We start from the raw sequence: 25582 nt of genomic DNA on the forward strand, positions 1-25582 counted from the left end.
ATGATAGAAATGTTGTTGTGGGAGTCATCATAGTCCACCTGCAGCTCTGTGATTGGAGAACCTGAACCAGCAGAGGGCGACAGAGAACCTGCTGAGCATGAAAGAGAACAGAACGTCATGTTTTATCAAATAATAACTGCTGTAAAGTCAAATTAAGAAAATATAAATGATTCGACACAAAACAAGAAGGGAAGCAGTTTCATTTTCAGGCATTTTGTATCAGTCAAAACTATAACAAGAACCCACAGTCGTGTCTACAAGGGAACCCTTGATTTGCAAATCTCGCGAGATTTATACGCGTTGTTTGTTGATTGTGCATAATGTACAAACTAATAATGTTTTATAACGTAACAATACTGTGATTTAGATATCTGTAGGTTTAGTGACACAAATACACCTGGTTAGGGTCAGAGAAAGACCATGTTTTGGATCAAAATGGTAACTCTCGCGAGATCTACCCTCTGAAGAGGACCAGAAATGAAGGCGTGGCCGTGTGCGTCTGTCACGTACTGACGTGTCAGGTTGGACGTTGACGTGCCGTGTTGTACGTCTGTCCAGCAGCTGTGGCTTGTGTTTGCTAAGCGTTTGGAGGATTTTAAGCATTTTGTTTGGTCTTCTGTTGTCTGTCGGTCCAGTCTGAGGTGAAGGGGACAGTCTGGATCCGTCCCGACACTCATCATAAACTCTGGTAAACAATGACGAACTACTGTGGACATCTCCTGGCTTCTTTAAACAAAATACCGAACTCCGTTTGACGGTTTTGAAAATTAAAATTTAACTGATTATGATAAAATAAAACACCTCGTTGTGTTTCCACCGAAGATATTTTATGAATATTTAGACCTTTGTGCTAAATTCGGCTTAGAAATGATTCACCAGGCTGCAACATTTTCACGTTCAGCCCGATTTATTTAGCTGATTAGCACTGCTGTCCTGTGTGTGTTGAGCTGCACGAGAAACCGGTCACTAAACCACTAATTTAAAGGTAAATGAGCTTAATCTTTATTCAGAACAGGTAATTAAAGAGTAAGACGTAATGGTAGCAATTTGGAAATGTATTTTAGTCCATGTTCAATTTAGTGATGTACCTAATTGCTCCTTAATTTAACAAACTTCTGGTGAAGGTGTCAGAAACCTTCACATGCAGGGATTTAGGCTGTTATAGAGTGAACACATGAGAAATAAAGATTAGACAAAAGCATAATATAATGAGATTTAATATGACTGATAAAAAGTTTGATCTTGATGAACAGCCTGTTGGTTTGTTTTCACAGGTACAGGAGGTGATTCTGGTTCTGCAGCAGAATGAATATTGGTTCTAAGAACAAGAAGCGTGTGGTTCTGCCCAGCCGTCCTGAACCCCCCACTGTGGACCAGATCCTGGAGGACATCAGCAGAGCAGCTGCCAATGACCCGGTCTTCAGCATCCTGGAGCAGACTGGACAAAGTGAGTCCACACACACACACACACACACACACACACACACACACACACACACACACAGCTGAATCATCAACATTCATATCTCTCTGTAGTTTGATGACTGTTTTACTGACTGGCTGTATAGTCATCCTGGTCCTCAGACAGTGACATGGACTTGAGGTTCCAGCAGTGTTTACTGACTGTTTCTCTGTAGTTTACTCACTGGTTCTATAGTTGACTGACTGTTTAATGATTCTCTTGTAGTTTATTGACTGGTTTACTGATGTTCAGACTCACCCCGGTCCTCAGACAGTGACGTGGACTCGAGGTTCCAGCAGTGTTTACTGACTGTTTCTGTAGTTGACTGTCTGTTTCTCTGTCCTCAGACTCGTCCCGGCCCTCAGACGGTGACGTGGACTCGAGGTTCCAGCAGTGTCAGCGGTACCTGGAGCTGAATGAACGGCTGCAGGAAGCTCGCAGTCAGCTGATGAAACAGAGGGAGGAGCTGAGAGCGGCGGGGGAACAGCTGGACAAAGACGTGGACGAGGTCAAAGGTCAAACACTCTGACTGTCCTCAGACTCTTCTCTACCTCTCTGTCTTCTATCAGAGGGTTCAGCTGGTTCAGATGAATCAGATCAAACCTGCCAAAGTGCCCTTGAGCTGGACTCTGGTGGTGTCAGCTGACCTCTGACCTCACTGCTGGAACACCATGACGATGATGATGATGATGATGATGATGATGATGATGTTACCTGCAGGACATGTAGGTTTGTGTGAGGCTGATGTCTTAGCTGATTCAGTGATCAATAACTTGATCAGTTCATGTAGTAATTAACTTTTTCAGTCAGTGATTTAATTAGTTAATAATGACTCTAAACGACCGGAGTGTAAATTTGTTCTGAGCTGAAGGAAAGTAAACGTGATCTCATGTTTGAGAAACTGTAAAGACCAAAGATCAGAGTTTGATACTTTTACCAGATAAAGGATGTGATTATAGTCAATGATCCAAACTATAGATAATTGATTTATCAGCCGTCTCAGCTCTCGTGGCTCCTCACATCAGATTTATTTCAAGTTTTCAGATGTTCATGTTCAGACTGAACCTGAAGTCAGTTTTATTCTCAGATGGACTGTTTGTTCAGTTCAAGTGAACTCTCCTAACTTTTTGTTTCCTGCACATTCCTGAGGTGAATTCCTAAAGAAAACACTTTGCTCCTGTTCAGACTTTCTCATATTGCGTGGTCACATGTAGAGTCGGGGCAAACTGAGCTCTCTGAAGCAGCTGTGCTGAAAAGCTTCTGATGGAGTGAAGATGGTGACATCTGCTGGACAACAGGCAGTACTGCGTTTTTAATAAAGGATTAAAGCAGGGCTCTGCAGCCTTTACAATCAAAAGTTTTATTGAAAATTTAATCATCATTCACTTTCTCTTCAATAAATTTACTCAATGATTTTTTAAACACAACTTTTTTAGAGTTTCTAAAAGTCAAACATTTCAGTTAATTATCTCCACAAAAGATCAGTGGTGGATAAACTTTTTCCAAAGTTAAGAGTTTGAGTTGGCCTCAAACTCAAAAGTCTGTTGTCGTACATTTCCTCTCAGCTTTTTCATTTTTACAGTGCAGACTTACAACAGTGGTCGATGAAAAGATCTCATTCCAAAGTTATTAGAAGTTAATATGAGCTTTCAGAGTGAAGCAGATCCAGCAGACATCCTTCAGTTTTCTTTCTGTTCCTTCACTGTAAGTTAGAGCTGAACGATTAATTGCATTTGCGATAATATCGCGATATGATAAAATGTGATTTTCTAATTGCAACATGTGCGATTTCAACTGTGATAACCACTCTGACAGGATATTTAAATTCAATATGGGATGTGATGATGCTGGTTGCACCATTTTTGATGTATTGAATCGATCAGTGCTGAGTTAAAAAAAAATGGATTCATCAATTTGAAGTCAGTTTTCCTTTGCCTTTTTCGTAATCGTTTATAAAGTCCCAAAATGGATCCTTTAACACAGAAGCTCCCAAACTTTTTCTGGCATACTCTCCTTTAAGAAGACCCCCCCCCCCCCCACCTCAGAATTTTAATCAATAACTGTGGACAGAACTGATAAAAAGGGATTTAAAAAAGTAGAATCATATTCATTCAACTTTGTTTCACTCTTTATTTCTCCCCTGGTCTTCTGTATTCTCGTATTGAAGCATCAATAGATCTTTCCACAGTTTATGACTTGTTTTTGTACGTGTCACCTTTAATGGCTGAAAGATACGGGACACAGACGCAGTGCAACACGTCTGCTGCAGCAGAAAAAGAAAAGAAGTACAGTCTGTTTAAAAAAGATTCAATGAAATGCGTCGCTGTACCAGAGGCAGTGTGACGCTGCACAGCAAACCTGTGGCTGTTTTTACATTTCACCTTAAAATCAATCAGTCAAATGTCCATAATCCTGTAATCAAAACTGTTGTGGAATTTGCCTCACTCTCTTTATATGGGTGACAATGCAGTCATGAAGGGTCCAGTCACAGGTCATCTCACCTGAACAGGCACACTAGTAGTTGGTCACTCTGCACTACAGTCCACAGCTGCACAAGTAGGAGAGTAGTGCGTCCCCCAGATACTTTCTCCTGAGGTCCCAAGGTTATGGCTTATCGGGCAGACAGACTTTCTCCATGTTCTCTAGCAGAACACAATACATGAGCGAGGCCGACAGATACAGTGATTTAGAGCAAAGAGGTGCATAGCTTCTTGTTTTGCACTTATGCCCAATAGAATTTGTGTACACATAGATAGACACATCAGGCCCATACATGGTGGCGTGTCAAATTCCAGTGAATGTCAGGGGACAGTTAAATACCTTCACTCGAGAAGTAGCCTTCAGAATTGGGTTGGCAGTCACAATATTCTCTGTGTATTGCTAATCTGAATTCTCCTCGATCGAGCTTCATTAAATACTCCCATGTAAATCATCTGGGACTCCCGAACTCTTCTTCAGTGTCTGAGTGAACCATTCTTCAGAATTTCCACTACAAAAACGAGTTAATTAATTCAGTACGAGTTAATATAACAGAAGCACCTGTATTATCATGACGCGTCTCGTCCGTGTCTCGTGTGTTCCAGCTGTAAATCTTCATGTTCGGTCTGAACAAACTTTTATTTTCTTCAGCACCATCTTCATTCTTTTCTGGATTTTTCTAATAGAAACTCCCACTCAGCCCGGCCTGAGAAACTAATCAGGATCATCAAGTTTCATATTGATCCATATCAATAATTATCACAGGTAGTGACTGACAACATGTTGTGTCCTCCAAAGGCTGGAAGTGTCCAAAATGATAAAACCAGTTTGTTGTATTACTGCTGAGAGATACTGCTACTACTTCTACTACTACTACTACAGTACTGCAGAAATACTGCAGGTATGACTGTTGATGATGTCACTAAATGTTAACACCAGGGTTGCAAATTTTTCTACATTTTCTTTCTTCTTGAAAATAGTAACGATCAGATAATCAATAATTAATACAACATGTTTATTAATCATTTTCATTATTTTCTCCTGTTTGCCTTCATTTTAAGTTTAAGTTTCTTTATTCAATAAATGTCTTGGCCAGACAAAACAATGTCAGATTAGGGGAATTTACTACCATTTCTAAACTATTGATTAATACATTTTTAATTGGTTAAAGTTTTAATCGATTAATCAGTAACATTACCAATTAACAAAATGAGATTTTTGCTAAATAATCATCAGTAATGTGGATATAATAACTGAGAGGGTGAAGGTAAATAATAGATCAGCTGGAACAGCCTTAAGAAACAGGAGAAGACAACACTTATTCCATATCACGATATAATGATACTCAAAATCTAAGATCATATGTAGTTTCATCTCTCAGTACTATGTAATACTGATATATCGCCCAGCCGTACGCTCAGGCGGTGACGTAGGTTAGAGTGCTGACGCCCTCTCAGGTCAGGTTTTTTGGGAAAATAATATTTTGACACTGAAACGTATGTCCTCCAACCAAAACTTGATTTCCTCAAATTCAGATGCTTAAAAAATGAAGGACTCGTCCTTTAACAGTAAACTCCTGTGTCTGTGAAGGAGAGTCGACGCAGCAGTTTCATGAAACACGTCACTTTTTATTGGATGAAAACATTTATTATGACACACCTCTGTTGCTTTGCCTATTTCACATGACACCGTCCACCTCTGTGACCTCGTTCACGCTCAGAAGGCTGGAAACTCACCGCCATCATCATCACGTCTGTAAAAACTGAAGGATTTCTAATCTCTAGTTTGAATTTAACTGACTGAGTTACATGCACTCTCAGATTAATTTGAACCAGAATAGTTTATGAATTGGAAAAGATTTAAAACTCTGCATCGGTTTAGACATGAACTCCTGTAAAAATTTTGTCTGCAGCCGGAGGGCGTGAACGAGGCCGCCGACGGTGATGGCGGACAAACCTCCAGGACCTTCTGATGGCTTTTAAACATGGAGCCAAATCCCCCCGTGCATCTCAGTCACACAATGTTCATCCTTTCATCCCGACTTTACTTTTCGGGGCTGTTGAAGTGATTCTCCACCCAAAACCTTCTCCTTCTTCTTTAGAGTATCAAACACCATCAAAACCACATTCAGAAATCCACCTTTCAAACCTACAGGTTCAAACAAGGGACAAAAAGAGTTTGTTTCTGAAATGATCAGAAGTAATCTGAATTTTGTTTTTCTTGGGATATTTCAAAGGTTCTTCAAATTCGCTTGATAATTAGATGCATTAGTCTGATCATTTGATTCGTTGTGATTCGTCAAGAGCCAGAAAGACGTCTGGATTCACGTCCTGTGATCACACGTCTTCACAAACAGGACTGTCGAGACCCAAGACACCTAATGAAGTAGCCATGTGACTTTTTGACTGAAAGAAACCTTCTTGTTAACGATGCGATAAATAATTTCACAATTTAGACATGATACATATCGTGCAGAATCAAAATGTGAATGGAAATAATTAGGACTGCAACTAACGATTATTTTCAAAGTTGATTAATCAGTTGATTATTTTCTTGATTACTTGATTGATAGTTGTTTGTCTTAAAATGTCAGAAAATTATGAAAAATGTTGATCAGTGTTTCTGAAAGTCCAAGATGACGTCCTCAAATGTCTCGTTTTGTCCACAACTCAAAGATCATCAGTTTACTGTCAGAGAGGAAAGAAACCAGAAAATATTCACGTTTAAGAAACTGAAATCAGAGAATTTAGACTCGTTTCTCAAAAAAAAAAAATTCAAATGGATTAATCAACTATCAAAACACTTTTTGATTAATTTAATAAATGATTAATAATCGATTAATCGTCACAGATCTCAAAATATTTTGACCGATTGCTCAGCCCGGTTTGTGGCTGTAGAAAACATTTGAGAATTTGTAAAAAACAAAATGGTGCATAAATTATATTAAAGCTGATGATGTTTTGGTCAAATTTGAATTTAAATAAGCTGCAACGATTAACTGATTGATTTTTAAATTAATCACCAATAATTTAAATAATCGATTCTAGTCTAAAGTCTAAATTCTCTGCTTTCAGCTTCTTAAATATAAATATTTTCTGGTTTCTTTCCTCCTCTCTGACAGGAAACTGAGCATCTTTGGGTTGTGAGTAAAACAAACCATCTGAGGATGTCATCTGAGGTTTTGGGAAACAATTATTGACATTTTTCACCATTTTCTGACACTTGAAAATAAACAACTATTAATCTAGAAAATAATCAAGAGATTAAATGACCATGAAAATAATCATTTGTTGCAGCCCTCAACCACACTGTTGGTATAATTTAATGCACAAATTCTCAACTTTTCTCTACATCTAGACTTTTACTAACTTGAATTTCTTGTGCTGTTTTTACAGAAGGTGATATGTAGCCACAGACTTTGAAGTTATTTCTGCATATGAACATTTTATTGAACCTCATTTGAACCCATATACAGCAGGTGAGTGTTTGATACTCCAAAAGATCCAGTAGACTTCAGTGGCGTATCACTTATGTATCTTAAAATGGCTTTTGGGACTTGAAAATTCTGCATTCAAGAGCTACTTGGGCTTTATTCATACTCAAAACATGCTTTGGAAATACAGTAGGGCGGATGGTGGTAAATATAAAACCTTGTTTTTATGAATAAACAGCCCCTTAATGTAGATTAATGTTCGTTCTGTCCAGCAGTCTGCTGTCTGATCTCCGAGCACACATGGAGGAGTGATGGTACAACTACAGAGAATATTCATCGTCTTTATATTCGACTTCTTCTCGACCTATCACTACTTTTACAGCAACACAGTTAAGCAGATATTAACATGTTATAAAGACTTCCAGAGGATAACTTCTGCACGGACAAGCGTCCGTCGACTCAAAGCCCAACCATCATCAAATCAAATGTTTCTTGACAGGAAATATTCAACAGCGAACAGTGTCTGAATCTAGTAGCAAACACATATAATGTCATCATCGCATTCGATTAACAGAGGCTTTGTTCATCTACGCTGACACTTTATAGCATTATAGGTCTTTGCGGCACTTGAATACAGATGGCTAGTAATGCTCTCGTTGGACTTTCCAAAGTATGTTTACTGTCCACGATGTTAACAGGTGTGTGTATACAGTCAGTGAATATATTAGCATGCTGTCAGAGCAACACAGAGATTCTTTCGCCCACCGGGAAGCTTTGAAGATTTTGTATATCTGCAAGTTATTTACAATACTGATTTAAGACAAAGAGTACAGGAGAGAGTGTGAAGTTACTCCGAATCAGCTCATAGTTTTGAAAATGACAGAATTTGCTATAATATTTTCTGCAGCAGAGATGGAAATGGAGTCCAGTTGGCGTTGGGGTGACAATTTGTGATAAATCATTCCTCAAATTAATAATCTTAGCAAAATAGGGTTGGACATTACGATTTTAATACCGAGATAGCAATCCCATAATACTTTTTGTATCAGGTCATTGAATGCAAATCACTGAGTAGGACTGCTACATCGAAATACTGATTATCAGTTTCCAAAAACTGAGTTTTTGTGTCCTGAAAATACTGACTCATATTTCGAAATAATTTTTTATCTCTTGTTAAAAGATTAAGTTTTCAACTGGATACATTTGTAACACACATTAAAGGACTGTCTTGGATATCACAATGTGGTGTTGAGCCACGACAAAATGGCTAATAAGTATATCTACATAACTCAATTGAATAAAAGTGGCTGCACTAGTAATTGGAAGAAATGTTTTATGAAAAATGTACCCCCAACCCCACAGGGCTCCATATATGTAACAGGAAAGGCTAACAGTGTATTCAGTTGAGTGGTGAGGCAAAGGCCCACAGCGTTGATGTACTATATATAAAAAAAAGACTTTACATGTCAGTGTTTTTGTGTCCTTAGTGAGAGTCTGTCAACAGTCCGCCACAGTTTGTACCTTGTCAGGTAAAAGTCCAGCTGAGTAATCCTTCAAAAGTTTGCATAATATTGTTCTTTTATCGATTCTGTTCAGGAGACCGATGGTGATTTATGTGCTGAAATCAAGTTCATTGTCTTTTGCTTTATGTTTTCACTACATTTCTACCAGGCAATGATTATTCTACAAATACAAAAAAAGTACAAAAAGATGCACTTCCATTTCGTGAGATTTTTCTCTGAAGTGCATCTCTAAAAGTTACTGACGGTCTGTTCATGTCAGACCTGTCTCAATGCATACATCCAACCCTGTACGAATGGTAGATGGAAGCTGTGATCAGTTGTTCAGAGAGAAAAACTTGAATGCAGTAAATGGGGAAAGTAAAGGGTCAATACCCGAGGTATAGGGACCAGCACACTTCTTGTCTGTCCACCTGAGTGCTGAGTTTCATACAGGAACACAGTAGAGTCATCCATGTTGTCCACTAAACGTCCTACGACTGACTTTTCTCTGGCTTCTCGTTGACTGTGGTTGCTTGGGTCTGTGTGTCTTGTAGGCAGCAGGCCATGGGGCTCGGGATGTAGTTAAATGGAGTTACCCGGGCAGCCTTACTGGGGGATCCTTGGCGGAAATGGACGACTCCACCCACGTGACTGTCTGAGATTCCTGTGGAGACTGGACTGTGGCTCCTCAGGGAGCTGTCTGACTCTCCGTCCTGGAGGTTACTCCCAGAGTTTGCACTAATCTTTCTGAGTAGCGCTAATCGTGCCACGTCCTCTGAGATCACCGGAGCCGTTTCAACAGTTGGAGAGGTGCTAGAGTTGGTCTTGTTGTTTGAAAAGTCTTCTGTCTGGACTGTTGCGTCACTTGTCTTGCGAGATGCCAGTAGAATGGTAGGCAGTTTTCCTGGAAGAGCTGGTGGCTTTGGCTTTTCCCCGTCAGGAGAAGGCACCAGAGGTAATGCATTGGCTGGCAGAGTGCTTTTCAAGATCTGAGGTACATCTTCATCCCTGATCCTCCTCCAGGTGACTCTGTCATTTAGCCGAGATGCAGATCTCTGCCCTTTCTTCTTTGTATCATCCTCACTCTTTGCTCTTCCACTTGAATCAGATGATGAAGAGCGGAGGGAAGAGCGGCTGGTCACTCGGCTCAGTATGTTTATGCTCGGTGATGAAGCGTGACGTTTAAAGGTATCTGTGTCTTGTTGCTGCCTGGCCCCAGGCAATCTGCCAGGCCCATTTCGCTGAGCAACCCTGCAGGGGCTTTCAGAGCTTGTTCTCCTGCCTGGGCGTTTTGCAGACAGGTCCCTTTCACTGGAGGTTGCTCTAGAAAGGGTTGTAGTCTGCTTCTGAAGTCCACGGTCTGGCCTCTGGACTGGCTGTGGTTGTCCTGGACTTTTAACTTGAACCCTTCTCTGGGTTTGCACGGCTGCCTTAAGTTCCTGACAACGTGATGAGCAAAGGAAGACGGCTGAAGCTCCAGGAACTGCTCTGCGGGGGGATCCATTCTGAGATCTAGGTATGTTGCGTCCAGAACCATCACGTCTCAGCACAGTCTTTGATTCCTTGATGAAAGTCAGCTGTCTCAAGAATCCATTGCGATCAGACTCACCACCACTTGAATGGACAGAAGTCATCCTGACCAGTTCAAATCGGTTGCTGGGTGGCACCCTTTTCCCATTGACCTGATTGGGTTGTCTGGTGGTTGCTTGGTTTGTCACCAGAGGTGACAGGGGTCTGGGTCTGACTGAATTTTGCATAAAAGGGATTCGGACAGGTGACTTCTGAGTTTTAGGTGGTGGGGATTTTTCATTTTGATTCACGACAGGAGAGCGTCCCTTTCTTTCAGGGGGACTACTAGCTGGCGGACTAGTTGGTGAGGCATTCTTTTTCTGGATGGATTTATTTGTCTGAATTGGGGATGTTATCTTCTTCTGCGTCTGTTTTGATGGTGTAGAGCTTTGTGATGATCCAGAAGATGAACTTTTTGGTATCCTTGGAGGTGGAGTAGAGCTCCTCTTTGGCAAAGACAGTTCAGTTTCCTGGGGGCGGCCTAATCGGTGAAGGCTCTTTGATCTGTGCTGAGCAAGGTTTGGGTTCTTTGGAGCATCTGTTTTGGGTGGTACTTTTCTCGGAGGAGGTCTTTGTGATGGAGCAGTGTCTTTTTTTGGAGTATAGATCACTGTCCTGCCTCTGAAAACCACTGGTAAGTTTGGAACTGGTTTGCGCTGAGCGAAGTCTAGAGGTTTATTTGCCTTTTTGTCTTTAGCAAACTTCCTTTCTTTGGGTGTAAAGCTGGACGTTGACATGAATGACAGGACAGATTCGGTCTCTTCCGAGGATGGCTCTTGAGACTTTGATGCCTGCAGCCCAGTGACAACACAATTGGCACCTTCTTGTATAGCTCTCCATTCAACACTATTGAGGTCGGAATCTTTATCCCATGCCGTATCATCACTATCCATTTCCTCATCCATGTTCCACCCATCACAGGCCTTTTGTTTTTGCTTTTGACTGTTTTCTGCCTTCTTCTTCCTGGCTGCAAGCTTTCTTCTCTGCTTGGGCATGGCAGATGTTATGCATTTCTGAAGAAGGTCATCCTCTGAGTCCATGCTGACAGAGCTTGGCGAGCTTGGCTCTTCGTATTGGCTGTGAATGGTCAGAGGCTTTGTTTGTTGCACCATATTCAGTGTTTTGTTGTGTTTGTTTTTGTACCATATTTGCTGGGCTTTTGATTTATGATCCTCAAACTCGGCATCACTCAGCGAACTGAGAGAGGAGCTGAGTGAGTAACATCCAAGTGCTTCATCCTTTATCAGATTCTGTTTTATCCTGTGAAACCCTCTCGACTTCCCTTGGGAATTATCAATCCTGCCAATATTTGTCATGCTCCGGGAGAGATTATTTCTACTTGCTTCCCTGATCTGTTTTCTACTTGTTCGTTTCATTGCCTCGTCTTTTTCATTTTCATCATCATATAAGCCGTTACTGTCCTCTGAAGACTGTGTCATTTGTCGAAACATTGTTTTTCCTTTCTGTGATCCCACATTTAGGTTGCCTTCTGTGTTTTGCTTTATGACAGGCAGTTCCAGTTTCCTGACTGGGCCTTGACCTTGCCTCTTCTTTTGTTGGTTAGGAGATTGATCACGATTTCTTTGGCTTGCCACTCTATCAGCTACCTCTTTGCTTTGCATCAGCACCCTCTGAGTGGGGATGACATGTTTGGTTGTTCGGTTCATTTGTATCTCTGGTGGGTAGTTCGTCCTGTTGGGTTTGTGGAAGTGTGAGAATATCCTCAAGTCTTCGATCCTCTTTGCCTCATCATCGAGCACTTCCTGTTTGTTCATACCTTTAGCTGTGCAGTCTTTAGCACCCCTCTCCTTCACTGGATACTGAAGTGTTTCATCACTTAGTGATGTTGTACTAGAGAAGTTAACAGGTGTAGCTTCTGCAGAATCAGTGAAAGATGAATCATCAAATTTTAAGTCTTTTTGTGGGATCACAATTCTCCGCCCAGGACACATTTGGGTTTTGCCATTTGGAAGCATCATGTATACTGGGAGATGTATTGGTTTTCGGATCTGGGAATTGAGAATATGAGGGGGGATGGTGGTCATCAGGGATGGTCTTACTTTTCTGAACTTAGAGGGCATTGCTGAGTTGATGCATTCCTTTAAGATTTCTATGTCGTCGTCTGAGTTGCCCTCACTATATCTCTCTCCTTGGTCGAGTCCTTGCTCATCCTCCTCATCAGGGAAAGGAAGATTTTTGTCATTTTGCTGAAGTAGAGGAGTCAGTTTCAGCTCCACATCTTTCTGTATGTAGTGTTCATGAAGAGGCAGAGCACTTAAACTTGAAGCACAAGAGAAGTTCTCAGTGGGCTTTTCCACTGTGAAGTAGATCATGGTGTCCAGGTCAGAAGGGAGATTAAACCTCTCCTTGGAGTCTGCTATCTCCATAAACTTTCGCAAGCTGGTTTCCCATTGGCCTGCTATTCCTGTTGTCTGTGTTTCTGGTCCATTTGGCTCAACACAACATGGAGTTTTACTTCGACTGGGAGGCATAGTTTGCCCTGGGCTGTCAGGTAGATCACTAGGGCTTATTGTTCCATCAATCATTTCACTGCATGGATCACTTTGGATTGAGCTGGCAATAGAGGGAGACTCAAAGCTGCCCAGTGAACTGACTGAGCTGCAGCGACTCATGACCAGGGGTGTCTCGTGTATGTAGTTCTCAGATGAACTGGATGGGGATCTGTCCTCAAGTATGGCTGGTGAAGCTCCTCTAAGGAACACCTTTTCCTTCTTGGCAGGACAAGGAATCTCAATGGGATCGGTCTCTTTGCTGGGGAAAGTTTTTGAGTCAGTCACCAGCAGCTGGCTGTCACTCAGATCCTCCAATGTTTCATCCTCTTCAGCTCTCTTCACCACATCTTCATCTTCCACTTCAATTATTTCTAATGATGAGTCACTTTCTAGCTCATTTTCACTTTGTCCGTCCAGCGCTCCGTCGCCAGAAGAGAGAGAGGAAAGGGAACTGCAGCGGGAGAAGCAAATTGGGGTGTTCTCCACCGAGTACTTCTGTACTGTCTCCATTGTTCCGATGGTTGGGCTTCTGGTGGATGTCATTGGGGAAAATTTTGTAATACTCCCTCCAGTCATCACAGTAGGTACCCATGCTTGCCTCCTCATTGCTTGGGCAGCTTGGACATTGATGGCTGTCTTTGCTACACCAAATTTGGCCACACTCTGAATGAGTGGGACCTGTTGATAGGAAGGAGACAGCTTAATTGAAGTCATGCTGACATCAGAGGAGACTTTTGTGGATGCACTGACAGGTGTTTGCACAGGTTGATCTTGGTTCTTTTCTGAATCTGTGTTGCTCAGCTCTAGAGCTTTCACATCTTTGTTGTCCACTGAATCTCTTTCAGGGATATCTTGCTGGTTAGTTTCATTCAGGACAGAAGGCCCTACATTAAGGTAATCCTGATGAGCCACCTTGAGATCAAGCTGGTTGGGTCGTTGTTGCATCATCAGAGCTCTTGGAGCAGGTCGCATCTGGTCTTTGCTGCCGCAGTAGCCATCACTGGTGCTTCCGCTGTTTAGGCTGTCTGTTGATACACTTGTATGGGCAGTTTTGAGGCGCAAGAGAGCATGGGCTCTACTGAGGCGTTCTCTGTGGGCCAGGCTGCTTGTATCAGAGAGACGGCAGGGGGAGCAGGATTTTGCCCGGGCTTCATTGAGTTCATCCAGTCCATAAGGCCAGTCCGCCAGATGGTCCTCAGAGCTGAGGCTGAAACTGTCTTCCGAGGATGTGTGCATGGTGATGTCCTCCACTAACCTGTCGATCTTAGCAACCGTATTGGTGATCTTTTTTGCAAGCTTCTCCGCAGCAGCAGATACCACATCATCAGGAGGTACATGCCTCTTTTCAACTGGCTGAGGCGGGTCTACGTCTCTCTCAGGTTCACTGTCCCTCTTACGTGGCTGGTTTTGCAGGAAGTTAGAGTTAGTAAGGAACATGGACAGCATGGAGAAGCTTCCAGTGTCAAGGCTACTGGAAACGTTGGGGGCCTCATCATCATCAAAACAACCAGAATCAGACGCGTAATCCTTTGCCAGACTCTCAATGTGCCGTAGCGGCTTGTTTAGGGTCAAGTGCTTGGGGCTCTGTTTCTCAAGGGTATCAAAAGTTTCCGCTAGGTGTTTGGCATCCAGCTCTGCCTCCAGAGCCTTCTGTTTCCTCATGTAGAGTGAGGGCATGCAGGAGCCAGGGGATACGACTGCAGCATCCTTGTATTTCAGGGGTCGATTGGTGAGGAGGTTCCTTAAAGCTGCAGCGCTGCCCATAGCTATCATCTTGTGCTTGGAGTGGATAAGGTTGCGCAGCATACTAACTGCCCCAAGGTCCCACAGCAGCTCCTGGTCTTTTGGACTTCGGGCAGAAAGGTTCCAGAGAGTCCCGCAGGCATTGCTCACTATAGTCAGGCTGTGGGAGCGCAGGTGCTGCAGCAGAGTGTGGAGGCAGTTGTGGTCCCTGAGGATTTGCCTGTGAAGAAAGAAAGCAAAACGCATTTTTCATTACATTTTGTGTTACCAGAAGAAGCAAATTACTAGACTTCCACAGAACACATACTGAGAAGCAAATTATTACTTGCCATAGTTAAAGGACTGTGCCAGTGGTCCTGTATGCTTTAGCCCACTTTACTATCTCACTCCTGGTCATTTTCTAAAGCACGCAATAGATGTTGCTTTTTTAAGATACACCATTTGGTTTCCATTCATATCATAACGATACAGAAATCTGCTCGCAGTAATTTGAATTAGCTTTAGTTAACTAATTGAGCCTTCCTAAGGCCCGCCTCTTTCCCTCTGTGCTCCAGTAACAATCGAGCTAGCTTGGTACCTTGGTCAACTTTCTCCTTTACAGTTTCCTGTACTTAAATATGCTACATGCTCCGCTCAGCTGTGTTGAAAAGAGAACCAAATTTTGAAGTTGGTTTAAAGATGTTACCAGTGGACCTGTAAATGTGACATATATAGTCACATCCTAAGTTAGCGATTGTTAGCAAAATGCTAGCTAAATAGCTAGCCTCACAGTAACATTAGCTAATTTAAGATGTTTGCCTTTACTGGAAAAGAGGAAGTTGACTGTGGTACCAAGATACTTCAGCCTTTATTTGAGCATCATCAGTTGAGTGTTCCACTAATGAAGATGTGGTTGAAAGCTAGAAGAAGCTAGAAGAAGCTAGAAGAAGCCCCTGAGCTGAGATTTTTTTTTTTTTGTGAAATTCTTTACAAAGTCAATAATAAAAAAAAAACATCTCAAAAAGGACATCGTTTTTTACTAGAATGATAGTTGGTGTTCAGAAGTCTCAGAAACTTACCTGTAGTCTTCTCGTGTGGCGACCAGACTTGACACGTTTCGAAGGATCCCTCCGCCGCTCTCAATGATGGCGAGTGAGTTGGTCTGACAGCGGTACGTCAGCGTGCTGACCAGGAAGCCCAGAGCTCCGTCCACTGAGCAGATCGCCACTTTGTTGTCGATGCTGTGAGCCGACAGATTCCACAGAGCGCTCAGAAGACTCTTCAAAGTCGACTCCTGGAAAACCAGCAAAACAAAAGAACAGGGTTTATTTGGGCTTATTTAAAAACACACAAGAAACATATCTTACTTTTGGCTTTTGTGCAGATTTAACAGATGAGATGTGTTGATGAGCTTTAGAGGAGCTGTTTCCACCTGCCTCCAGTCTTTATGCTAAGTTTGGCTAACTGGCTGTAGCTTTATATTTAAGAACGTAAATAAGCATTTCCTAACTTGTCATACTTTTACTTTAAACAATTTTGCAGAAATCTTCAAAATAAAGCAATCGGATTAACATATGCAAAGCAGAGCATTTACAGTAATTATGTACAAACCTACTTTTTAAAAAGGAATCCTAAAATGCTTCAACCAACCAGCTGACTAGTTTCTATTTTTTTTTTTATCCTGCACAGAAATCTTTTCTCTTTGTTCACATTTTCTTCACATTATCTCCACAAATAAATCCGTACTTCCTGTGTTATTGTTCTATCTCCTCCTGGTGGGTTTGTTTGTTTTGCGTTACCTTGGTGGCCTGCAGGGCGCAGGTCATCAGTGCAGACACACAGCCGATGTCTCGGAGGACTCTCTTGCTGCTGATGTCGGCCCTCCAGGACAGATTCCTCAGGATGCTGGAGACGACCTGATGAAGCTCCTCGCTGTCTGAGGCCAGCTGGGCCACCAGAGCCTGGAGGCAGCTCTTCTTCGAGCACAGAGTCGCCTGGAGGGAGAGACACGGGGGACGTCACTGACAAACTGCACACCTGTGAAAGGTTTCTCTTGGCTGCATAATGTGTCCAGTGCACAGTCCATATGGAGTCTAAACTGATAAAATTAATGTTATCAGTTATATTAAAACACTGTTTAACCAAATAGCTTCTGATGCTAAACTGATGACTTCCTTATTAAGGTTAAAACAGGAAGTCATCTCTCAATCACTGAGGCAGAAGAAAAGACCAAGGATTGAAACACACTAACTCCAAAGACCGTAACATGCTAATGATAAAACTAAGGTTACAAACATTCCTAATGCTAATTAATGCTAATATGATAATGCTAGAAAATGCTAACATTTACATTATTGCAAAAAATGCTCACAATTAGACCCTTTTAATAACATTTTAATGGTAAGACTGCAGCAGACAGTATGATCATTCAATAACATCCCTGTCCTCACTGTTAAACCACCACAGTGTCGTGTCTCTGTACCTTGTTGACAACGTCTCCGAAGGTCAGGTTAGTCACAGCCATCCCTGCGTAGCGGCGGAGCGCCATGTTGATGGGGTCATTCTGCATGCCGTACATGTCCTGGTCCAGGTGGATCAGATCAGCCACGACCTGCAGGCCACCTGGAAGAAAAGATGAAACTCTCAGCTGAATGTGTCACTGATGTTGGGAAAAAATGAAAGACTTCTTAGGTGTTTGACAAACCTAATTCGTTCATGGCGCGTCGGTACTCCTCTTCAAAGGAGAGCTTCATGATGGCGCACATGGCCTGACAGATCTGAGGGTCCACAGGTTCAGGGATGTCTGCAGAGAAGAAGACAAAGAAAAGAACAGAAGAAGAAAATTTATGTGAAAGTTCATTAATAATGAATCTACTGAAATCTACTATTCTAAATTTAATTAGTCATTTGTAATACATGTGTGTGTAACATGATGGAACTACAACTCTCATTTTTTGTGCAGCTCTGTGTTGTTTGATGATAATCAGTGATTTTGCCTTAATCAGTCCCTCCAGGATTTCACAGTTTTTGGGATTGTTGTGTCCTAAAATTTAGGTTTTTTTTTTTTTAGGTATTTTTTGCAATTAAATTGCAGGACCAAGAGATGGATTTTTTTTTTTATAATTATAATAATACATTATACTTATATCGTACTTATCAGGACACTCAAAGATGCTTTACATAAGTCATTTAAAGTTGAAGGTGAGAACAAAACAGCACTCTGTTCTGAATAAACTAAGGCTCAGAATTACAAAGATCATGAAAATGTCATTTTCTTTAAGTTATGTTTTTTGGATTTTCTTGCCTTTATTAGACAGGAGAGCTGAAGAGAGAGGGGATGACACGAAGCAAAGGACCACAGGTGGGAGTCGAACCAGCGGCTGCTGCAGAGAACCGACAGCCTCCATACATGAGGCGGACGCTCTACCAGCTGAACTAACCCTAAACCCTCTGAAAATGTAATTTTGTGCAGTTTTGACTGAGTTTGAGCTCCTAAAAGATTTTGCTTCTTTGTGAAATACTCCTCAGGTTCACTTCTTCATTTACTAGGAACACAGATTTTGTTAGTGTTTGTAATTGTGAGCCTTTTTGTGGCTTGTTCTCCCTGTTGCCTTTGATTTTTAAATGACTACACAGAAAAAAATGAATCCTTTTCTCCTGGTTACACAATTTCATGCATGCATCACAATTTTTTAGAAAAGCTGCTGTAAATTTTACAATGAAACAATACCAAAAAATGCCCCAGAAATCCTGGAGGGTTTGAAAAACAGACACCACCTGCTCTGGTTATTGATCAGTTCCTTCTGAATCAGGAGGAACCCCAGGGGCTGGTGAGGTTCAGAGGGATCTTTACTCACCGGTGGATTTGGTTCCTCCGGGTGACGGCGTCCCCGCGTGGCTCTCGATCCAGTCCCAGCCACTGTCGCAGTAGGTCCTGATCTGCTCCAGCATGTGCAGGACCCTCATCTCTCTGCGGGCCTGTCCCTCGTCCTGTTGCGAGTAGATGATGTTGTGAAGGGCGGCGCTGGCTCTGGATTTGGCCTCTCGACTGCAGCCCGTTGCTGTACTTCCTCCCGCCGCGGTCTCACCAGGTCCACTGCCGCCCGGAGCTTCATGCAGGATCTGAACCAGCAGGGGGACGCAGCCAGACTTCCTCATGGCGATGCAGCTGTCCTGAGAGCTGGACAGAGCCAGCAGAGTCCGAGACATCTCCTCCTTGTCTCTGTTAGCGAGCATGGACAGCAGCCAGAACACCATCTCCACCTGCAGGGACGAGTCACAGTTTACTCAAATACTGGACAGTTATGAGTGTTGCTATTTTATTCTAGTCCCTGGATTCTCAAACCGTGGTACGTGGACCTCTGTAGCAGCACGCAGAGTTGAATATAAAATTAAAAACACAATACTATTAAAATACTACATCATTACAGATAAAAAATACATATGAGTTGTATAAAAAGTTTGAGAAACACTGGTTCATTTATTAGATCACTTAAGTTACTCTGCAGATTTAAATTGTTAAAATAAAATAAGATCAATCAATAAACGATGATGTATTATTACAGATTATATTTCCCAGCAGTATATAAAGTAGAGCCTGACTGATATTATCAGCTCAGTATTGACCAATCACAGCTGATACCAGCATAAAAATGTGGTCCAGAAACATTAACAGAACATAATGCAGATATACATATATATACATATATACACACATATATACATATACATATACACAGAATATACATATTCTGTATATATATATACACAGAATGCAAACAAATGAAAACAATCTGCATTGTGTTCTCACCAGGTATATATGTATATTTTATGTATTATTTTTGTTTTTTAATCTGTAGTTATCTGTAATTATTAAAAGGTGAAAGTTTACTCTTTCAGTGTGTTGATGAAATGTAAAAAAATCCTCCATTACTTTGTCACTAAGTATGAACCACTTTTGATCACTGCAAAACATGACTGCTTATATCTATATTCTGTATATTATAACCTGTATGAAGAATATCAGCTGATATATCAATTCTTTACTCTTGATCGGCTCCAAAATGTTGGTCTTGTCTTCTGAAAAAAAAATCCAGTCTCAGTCAGGCTCTAATATAAATGACTGCATCAATAATTATAAATAATATATTTAATAAAATGAGCCGTTCTAAACTTTTGTCTTGTCACAGAGTATTTTTACAGTATAGTATTTTTTTTTTAACCCTCGGTGGTGCAGTGAGGGTGGAGTTTCACCTTGCTGCCTCCGTCTGCAGGAGCGTCTGTTCCTGCTGCAGCAGCTGATGATGTGTTGTTCTCCGGTTCTCCAGCAGGGGGCTTCTCAGCTCCGGACAGCTGCATGCACACACACACACACAGAGGAAGAAGAGGACATGAGGAGGAGAAGGCCAGAAGGTTTGATTTGATCTGAGTTTTAAACCAAACAGAACGTCTGATTCCTGTCAGTGATGATCCGGTTCTATCAGAAGAACACAGAAAATATTTTATTAGTTTACAGCAGAGTTTGACAAACTTTTTTGTTCTGGGGACACACTTTCTAAAAAATGACAATCCATGGTGACCCAATTCACACACGGCCTCATCAATAAATGAAAACATTCCTGACTGTTTTACTGCCATTTTCACAACATTTATATGATCTTGATTCATGTTAGTGAAACAATAAATGAATGATTGAACAAATACTTTCAATTTCAGTTAAAGAAAATATTATTTCACACAATAAAATTCACAATCAGCAACTGAAAAAAGGAACAGGCTGAAGCCCAAAGTTTATTTTTGCTTCTCCTCTACAATCTGTTAAGATAAAATAATAAGATAATATCATCAGTTCATTAATGTTCACTGTAACTTTAAACTTCAGAAATAAATAAATAAACAAATTAATGAATAAAATAAAGTTTATTATTTTGTGGCTGTATAAACACTTGAGTCTATTAAGTGTTTTTTGTCATTTATACATTTTTAAACCTAAAAGAATAAAATAAGGTTGTGATTAAATGACCTGTTCTGTGGTCGAAGATTTTATCAGAATTAAATGAAACTTTAAGTTCAGAATTTACTGTAAAGGTCCCAAACACTGACTGAGTTATTAAAGTGATTCTTAGTTACAGATTCTTTTTGTTTCCTTGTTAAAAATAATACAGAATATTTCTTTCTGTCGTGTTTTATCTCGACTCAGAGCAGCAGCAGGTGAGGAAGGTTTTTTTTTCTGTGAATTTGGGCTAAATGCCAGTGAAGAGGAGAGAAAACAGCACTGACCTATTTCTGCTTTGGGTGAGGTTTTTATTTATTTATTTATTTATTTATTTGTATTGTGAACGAGCACAGACGGACTCTTCTGTCCACAGACAGACAGACGGATGATCAGTACTTTTGATTGGATCTTTTTTAACCTTCCTGTCAGTAAAAAGATCTCTGACTGCAGACATAAATCATTAATTGTTATTTTAAATGTTTTAAGTGGCCCCTTTTTTGTTTGTTTAGTTTTTGTTTTAATTATTTATTCTTATTATTTCATCTGTAGCCCAGCAGGTAAAGTGGCCTCATTTGTTTATTATTCTGCATTTCTCCACATTACTGTTATTATTATTGTTATTATTTAGACGTTATATTTGAAGTGATAAATGTCTTTTCACTGACGGTTTTCAGATTTTTATAATCTGTTATATTTTATACATTTAAATGTTATAAAACAAAAATCAGAAAACAAAAATGATGTTAAAGTTATAGTTTGAATTTTGTATATTGTGGCTTTTTGGACATATTTTAAACAGTTCATGTATTTATTGGTATTTCTTTTTCATGATTTATTAGTTTATTGTTTCTGAATTGACAGTTTACATTTAGGTGGTTTTATTTTGTATTTTGGTGAGAATTATTTTTAATCTTGTCTCTGTGTTTTTACGTCCTTCATTATGAATTTATGTGCGTTTCGTGACCTTTGATGTTTCCACTGAGTGAATTTATTCTGAACTCAGACTCTCAGGCTCCATGTTGGTTTTTTTTTTATGTATAATTCACTCCTTCAGATGGAAACACTCATCAACACGTCTGCTGACGACGTTTCCCAGAATTCAGCTGAATCTGTCAGGCTGAGATATCTCCTCCAGAATTTAACACACACAGAAAAACTGTCTGACTGCTGATCCACACACACACACACAAACAGGCCTCCTCTTTGTCTGCAGACACACACATCACACCCTGAGGCGTTGCCATGGTGACGGGATGGATGAAAGGGGGGATGAAAGCTTTGATACGACTCTCTGAGGATTTCAGTCTGAATCCAAATGAAGCTGAGTGTGTGTGAGTGTGTGTGAGTGTGTTTTCCTCCTTGTGTTAAACAAAAGAAACCTGAGTATTTCTCATCTCCTCTGTGTGTGTGTGTGTGTGTGTGTGTGTGTGTGTGTGTGTGTGTGTGTGTGTGTGTGTGTTTGACAGACTCAGAGTCTGTGGCTCTGATCCAAACCTCCATTAAACAACCAGCTGCACACATGACGACAAAATGGACGCCGGTGCAGATGAGGAGAGGAAACAGAGCCGAGAAATAAAAAAAAAAACTGATCAGCTCAGTTTATTTGCTCTTATTCGATCTCAGGATTCATCACAGCTGCTGAACATCCAGATCGTCTGCTGCCCGGCGGAGCAGTGACCCCCGACCCCTCGATCTGCAGCTCCACAACCAGGACAAAATGTCCCCGAGGCTCCAGTCGGCCTCACTGTGCTTTAAAAAACACTTTTCAACCAAATAACAAGAAAATAATAAAGAATAATACAGACAGACTGTGGAGATTTAGTCCTTTTCTTTGTCTTAAATTATCGTAAACATATCAATAATTATAATAATAAACGTTCTGAAATGAGCCATTCTGCTGAACTTTTTTCTTTTGGTACTTGAAGTATCTTTTCATCAGAGCTGCAGCTAACTTCTATTTTCATTATTGATTAATCTGCTGATTGTTAATCAACTTATTGTTGTTTTGTTTTTTTTAATCACAAACTGTGATAAAATATAACAATGAAAGAAGAACAGAACAAATAAATGTGTCAGGAGCCTTTTTACAAAGGACCTCCCCTCCTTTTAGGAAAAAAAATAAAAATAAAAACGATAATAATAATAAAACCAGCATTAACATAACTTAAGAAAAACAACAAATGACTACAAGAAACACGAGTGAGAAAAAACAGTAAACAGTCAAGAAACAAATGAGTGAAAATGAAATGCATGAACAATACTTTAAAAAATGTGTATTTAGTCTATAAAATGTAAAAAGTTTCCCCAAACCCTGAGCACAAAGTGACGTCTTCAAAGGTCTTATTTTTTATAATATATAATGTATTTTGGTGATTTGTTTCAATTTTGTCGTCCTACAAATTATACTTGTGCCTGTTTAATATCAAGTGTTTTATCTATTTAGTCCGTCTTGAGATGTTTGTATCTTTTCTCTGTCTCAAAACGTAGAAAGTCAGTTTTTCCATCTCATGAATCTCTGTGCTGCTGAATGGAACTGATTCACAGTCCAGGTTGACTTTTCCCTGAGTCTTTTCTGGACCAGGATCTGATCCAGTTTTGTTTGGTTTTGTTGGAGTTTGGGGATGTTTTTTTTTTTTTTTTTTTTACCACTTTAATCTGCAGTTCCTTGTTTCACAGGAACCACAGAAAATACTCCCTGATGAAAAGCAGTTTCTTTTTTTAAATATCTTTTTTTTAACCTCATTTACCTGCACTGTGTCGAGGCAGAAACCTCACCTGAAGACCTGGACTCATAAACCAAGATCTGCCTGCAGGGACAGACAGTGTGTGTGTGTGTGTGTGTGTGTGTGTGTGTGTGTGTGTGTGTGTGTGTGTGTGTGTGTGTGTGTGTGTGTGTGCTGGTAATTTGTGTGAACTGTGCCTTTAATGAGGACCTGAATGTGTCTCTGTGACTGATGTTTTCATCTCGTTGGTATTCTCAGAGGGAAGTCGGGCAGAGAAAGGACGAACCGACTCGCTCTCTTTATCTCAGACTTGCTCGCTCCGTGCCAACCCTGCAGCCTGGCAACAGCCAATCACAGCTCAGCTCTGACACGGCTGAAAAGACCTGGTTCCTCTGCATAGCAACGAGGCAGAGAGCAGCGGAGCGAAGAGGAGGAGGAGGAGGAGGAGGAGAGTCGTCTGCATGTTTAATCAGAGGAGTTTCAGGTTCTTCATGTACAGAACCCTGAAGAACATAAGGAGTCACTCTGGGTCAATATGTGATACTTATTGATTAATCTGCTGAACACTTTATCAATAACTTCGTAAGTGTTTGGTCTAAAGTTCTGCAAAACAGTCAGAAATATGAATCACATGTTCCCACGGTCAACAACAGTCAAAGAAAATCAGATCATTTTCAGATTTAAGAAGTTCATGAATATTAAACTATAATTTGGCAAAAACCAAAAGTATTTTATTTTAATGTTTAAAAACAAAACTAATGTCAGATTTTTTTCAGCTACTGTTTATTATTTATGGCTTTATATTGTATTTGGTTTTTACATTCTTACTGTTGTTTTTGTGTTTGCTACTCAGGCCTGCAGTAAAAGTAGTAATATGTTGTAAAAACACTCTGTTACAAGTAAAAATCCTGCAATCAAAGTATTAGTATCACAATATACTTAGAGTACCAAAAGTAAAAGTATTCATTGTGCAAAATGGCCTATTTCAGAATAATATATATTATTGGTTTATAATTATTGATGCATTAATGTGTTACAGCTGTTTAATGTCGCAGCAGGTAAACCTGAGGATCAATAAAGTTTTATTTTGCTTTTTTATTTTTAGGGTCTGTAAATCTGTTGAAATCATAACACACATCTTTTCACTGTTGTTTTAACTGATGGATGTTTTAACTTGTCTTACCTAATTTTCAGTTTATTTGATTTCTGTTATTATTGCTTTTTACATTTTAAATGTTTTTATTTTTTCTGATTAAATGTTCAGCGCTTTGTGCTGGATTTTATGCATGCATTGTGCTAAATAAATCATGTTAGTATTAATCAATAATCTCATAATCTCATAAGTTATTAGTTGATATGTTTTGTAGCCTGTTATTAATCGGAATCTAAGTTATAAATTAAAAGCAGTAAATTAAAAAGTACAACATATGCTCTTCAAATGTAGTGAAACAGAAGTAGAAATTGGTAAAAAAAAAAAAATAAAATAAATAAATAATGCAAATACTCAATTAGTGTAAAAATATACAGTACTTTAATAAATGTAGATTTATATTTTCCACTTCATATAGCTCAGTTTAAATGTGGTGTTCCTCAGGGGTCGAGTCTCGATCCACTGTTTGTTTCAATTAAAGATGTGCAGTTATACGTTGAAATCATGAATAATTATCATTATTATTATTGTTATTATTATTTACGTTTTCCTGTGTTTTAGAGTTTTGAAAGGTCTTAATGTAAGTTGTGTCATTAAAGTATTTTTATCATCACACTATATTACAAATACATTTTCTTATCAGCAAAAATATTTCAAACTATAAAAACGATTCATTTTGGTTTTGTTAGTCAAGGGTCACACTGAGTTCAGCCTGCTGAATAATTAATGAGCACAGCTGAGATGATTTATTATTTATGAAGTCAGACCTCGTGCCTCCCCTCCCCCACCAATCAGCACGCAGAAAATCCCAAATGACTGATTCAACAGGAATTTGTGCTGATCAAAAACTGTCAGGACAGAACTGTGCAGTCTGTGTTCCTTTAAACGTCTCCGTCACTGTTTGTGGTTTTAAAAGAAGAAGTGAGAGTATAAACTGTCTGTGATGAAGTGATCCACAGCTGAACTGTGGACGATTTTCCCTCAACAAGCAGAAAAAGCCACAGAGAAACATCCCAAACTACGGCACACAGCAGC

The 25582-nt window shown here is 40.2% G+C and overlaps 2 protein-coding genes across 2 annotated transcripts in view; one reads left to right on the top strand and one right to left on the bottom strand.

The window, feature by feature from the left end:
• Window positions 1-521: 521 nt before the first annotated feature.
• c7h19orf25 (chromosome 7 C19orf25 homolog) lies at window positions 522-2819 on the top strand. The gene is made up of 3 exons (XM_084722342.1): window positions 522-688; window positions 1275-1447; window positions 1810-2819. The coding sequence occupies exons 2-3, from the start codon at window positions 1306-1308 to the stop codon at window positions 1989-1991; spliced, it is 324 nt and encodes a 107-aa protein (XP_084578468.1). The 5' UTR covers window positions 522-688; window positions 1275-1305; the 3' UTR covers window positions 1992-2819.
• A 4297-nt stretch (window positions 2820-7116) lies between these two features.
• apc2 (APC regulator of WNT signaling pathway 2) overlaps window positions 7117-25582 on the bottom strand; it is a 46545-nt gene continuing 28079 nt past the window's right edge. The window contains exons 8-14 of the mRNA XM_084723848.1: window positions 19933-20031; window positions 18537-18942; window positions 17384-17482; window positions 17162-17301; window positions 16479-16673; window positions 15759-15973; window positions 7117-14920 (exon numbers count right to left, since the gene is read on the bottom strand). Of these exons, the coding sequence (XP_084579974.1) occupies window positions 9367-14920; window positions 15759-15973; window positions 16479-16673; window positions 17162-17301; window positions 17384-17482; window positions 18537-18942; window positions 19933-20031 (6708 nt within the window). The 3' untranslated portion in view covers window positions 7117-9366. The remainder of the gene's footprint in view (window positions 14921-15758; window positions 15974-16478; window positions 16674-17161; window positions 17302-17383; window positions 17483-18536; window positions 18943-19932; window positions 20032-25582) is intronic.

This window comes from Lutjanus erythropterus, chromosome 7, assembly GCF_056507025.1.
Source record: "Lutjanus erythropterus isolate fLutEry1 chromosome 7, fLutEry1.hap2, whole genome shotgun sequence".
Taxonomy (NCBI): Eukaryota; Metazoa; Chordata; class Actinopteri; order Lutjaniformes; family Lutjanidae; genus Lutjanus; species Lutjanus erythropterus.

Bases quoted from the DNA above. Each gene is read 5' to 3' on its own strand.
- c7h19orf25 (XM_084722342.1), top strand. From the start codon at position 1,306: ATGAATATTGGTTCTAAGAACAAGAAGCGTGTGGTTCTGCCCAGCCGT. The intron at 1,448-1,809 runs GTGAGTCCACAC...CTCTGTCCTCAG, and splicing joins CCTGGAGCAGACTGGACAAA to ACTCGTCCCGGCCCTCAGAC.